The 1,659-nt window shown below is 37.3% G+C and overlaps 1 protein-coding gene across 1 annotated transcript; it reads right to left on the minus strand.

The window, feature by feature from the left end:
- Positions 1-195: 195 nt before the first annotated feature.
- Pmar_PMAR005649 (DNA-directed RNA polymerase II, putative) lies at positions 196-766 on the minus strand (the record flags this gene model as incomplete). Its single annotated transcript, XM_002767400.1, has 4 exons — positions 196-288; positions 335-418; positions 466-645; positions 695-766. Coding segments are annotated over 4 exons (429 nt in total), but the record flags the coding sequence as incomplete, so codon positions are not given.
- Between the last annotated feature and the right edge of the window lie 893 nt (positions 767-1,659).

Raw genomic sequence — 1,659 nt, forward strand, 5'->3', positions numbered from 1 at the left:
TGTGGTGATGTAGTAGTATTAATATAGATATAGTAGTATTAGGTAATGTAGGGGCAATACTAGGACCAAGATAATCAGCATTAATAGTACCAATAGCGAATAACTGATTACCATCTCTTCTCACTCCCATTATACGTACTCGTACCTATTAATACCACTCCTTCTTCTCCACATCATCATCCTTATTACTGTTACCTCAGAGTCTTGTTGTATAACGACTGTTTGATCAGCATCACTATAACATACAGGAGTAGCGGTTTCACGGAAGATAACATCATCAGGCATACTCTGAATATGATAATAATAGATGATATTATAATATCAACCCCCTTACACTCCTTGATACAAATACTTTCATTGGGCCGAAGTATGCAAAGAATCCAAGTTTACTAACTTCACTTACCCAACAATCCATTACCTAATAATATAGTATTACTCTGTGTGTATTATTACTAGTAGTACTACCTCATTTTTAAACGGTCTAAATATTATACCTTGAAATACAACATTAACTAATGCCATACCAGTACCATCTTGTATTTTAGGTTTTGATTTATCTACTATATTTATTATATGTACTATTGTACCATCATGATTCTTTGATAAATTCCCTTCCAATTCTACTCGTAGTTGTGTATCCAATCTCTGATAATAATAACATTACCATATTAGTAGTTATTCATAATATTATTACAATATCAAACATAGGACCAAGGTCACTAGGCTTCATAGCCACTGTCTTATTATCAGTTAACACGAAATACATAATAATAATGCTAAATAAGAATAACAAGAAGGGGGGAACGTTGGGGTAGTAGTCGTCTTCGTCAAGTGGTGGTGGTTAAAAGCGCTCGCCCTCCACAAGGGGGGCCGGCCGGCGGCCGGTGGTCCTCGTTGATTGAGCGTAGAACATACCTATATGTTACCCGACTATGGCTAAGGCATGTCGAAGGAATACATTTCATCATACAGCCATCAGGTTGTTGTTGTTATTATGGAGCGTGTTACATTAATCTCGAGGCGACTGGTTTCTCACTTCATCATAGGTCGCCATTACAAGAAAATGACTAGACGTCCACCTAGATGGGGGTCATCATATACGTAACGAATGATTCGTGGTGCAGCTGTAAAGTATTAATCATTAACTTTGGTGCAGAATGATAGCAGTCATATGTGAACATGCTTGTCCTCATCAATTTATGCTCTTTTATAATACTCATATCATGACATAGTAGAATCTATAGCCTATCCCGTTTTTCAAATATAGTAGGCATATCCGATGGAGAGCTCCTAGTCTTGCTCGATCTTGGTCAGCTCGAGCTCGATGGAACTTGTTGTTGCAGCATATTTGTGATTCATTATTAGTAATGTAGTTATGCAACAACATTAATGGTGAAACATGACGACTCATTAATCGATGGTGACTTGGAATAACTTGGATTAAAGACATCATCATTATCTGGGAGTTTCTACGATAATAAGATAGTATTTGAGTAGATCCAGCAAGTACGACTACGACGTAAGAGTACTACTACCATCCTTAATCAGTCTTCGGCTGCCTCCTCCTTCTTCTCCTCTTCTTCGTAGTGTTTTGTTATCATTATGTTATTACGGCTAAGTGGTAGTAGATAATGGCTGCATTCTGGGAGACTGGATATA

Source organism: Perkinsus marinus (genome assembly GCF_000006405.1).
Source record: "Perkinsus marinus ATCC 50983 genomic scaffold scf_1104296970812, whole genome shotgun sequence".
NCBI classification, from domain to species: domain Eukaryota; phylum Perkinsozoa; order Perkinsida; family Perkinsidae; genus Perkinsus; species Perkinsus marinus.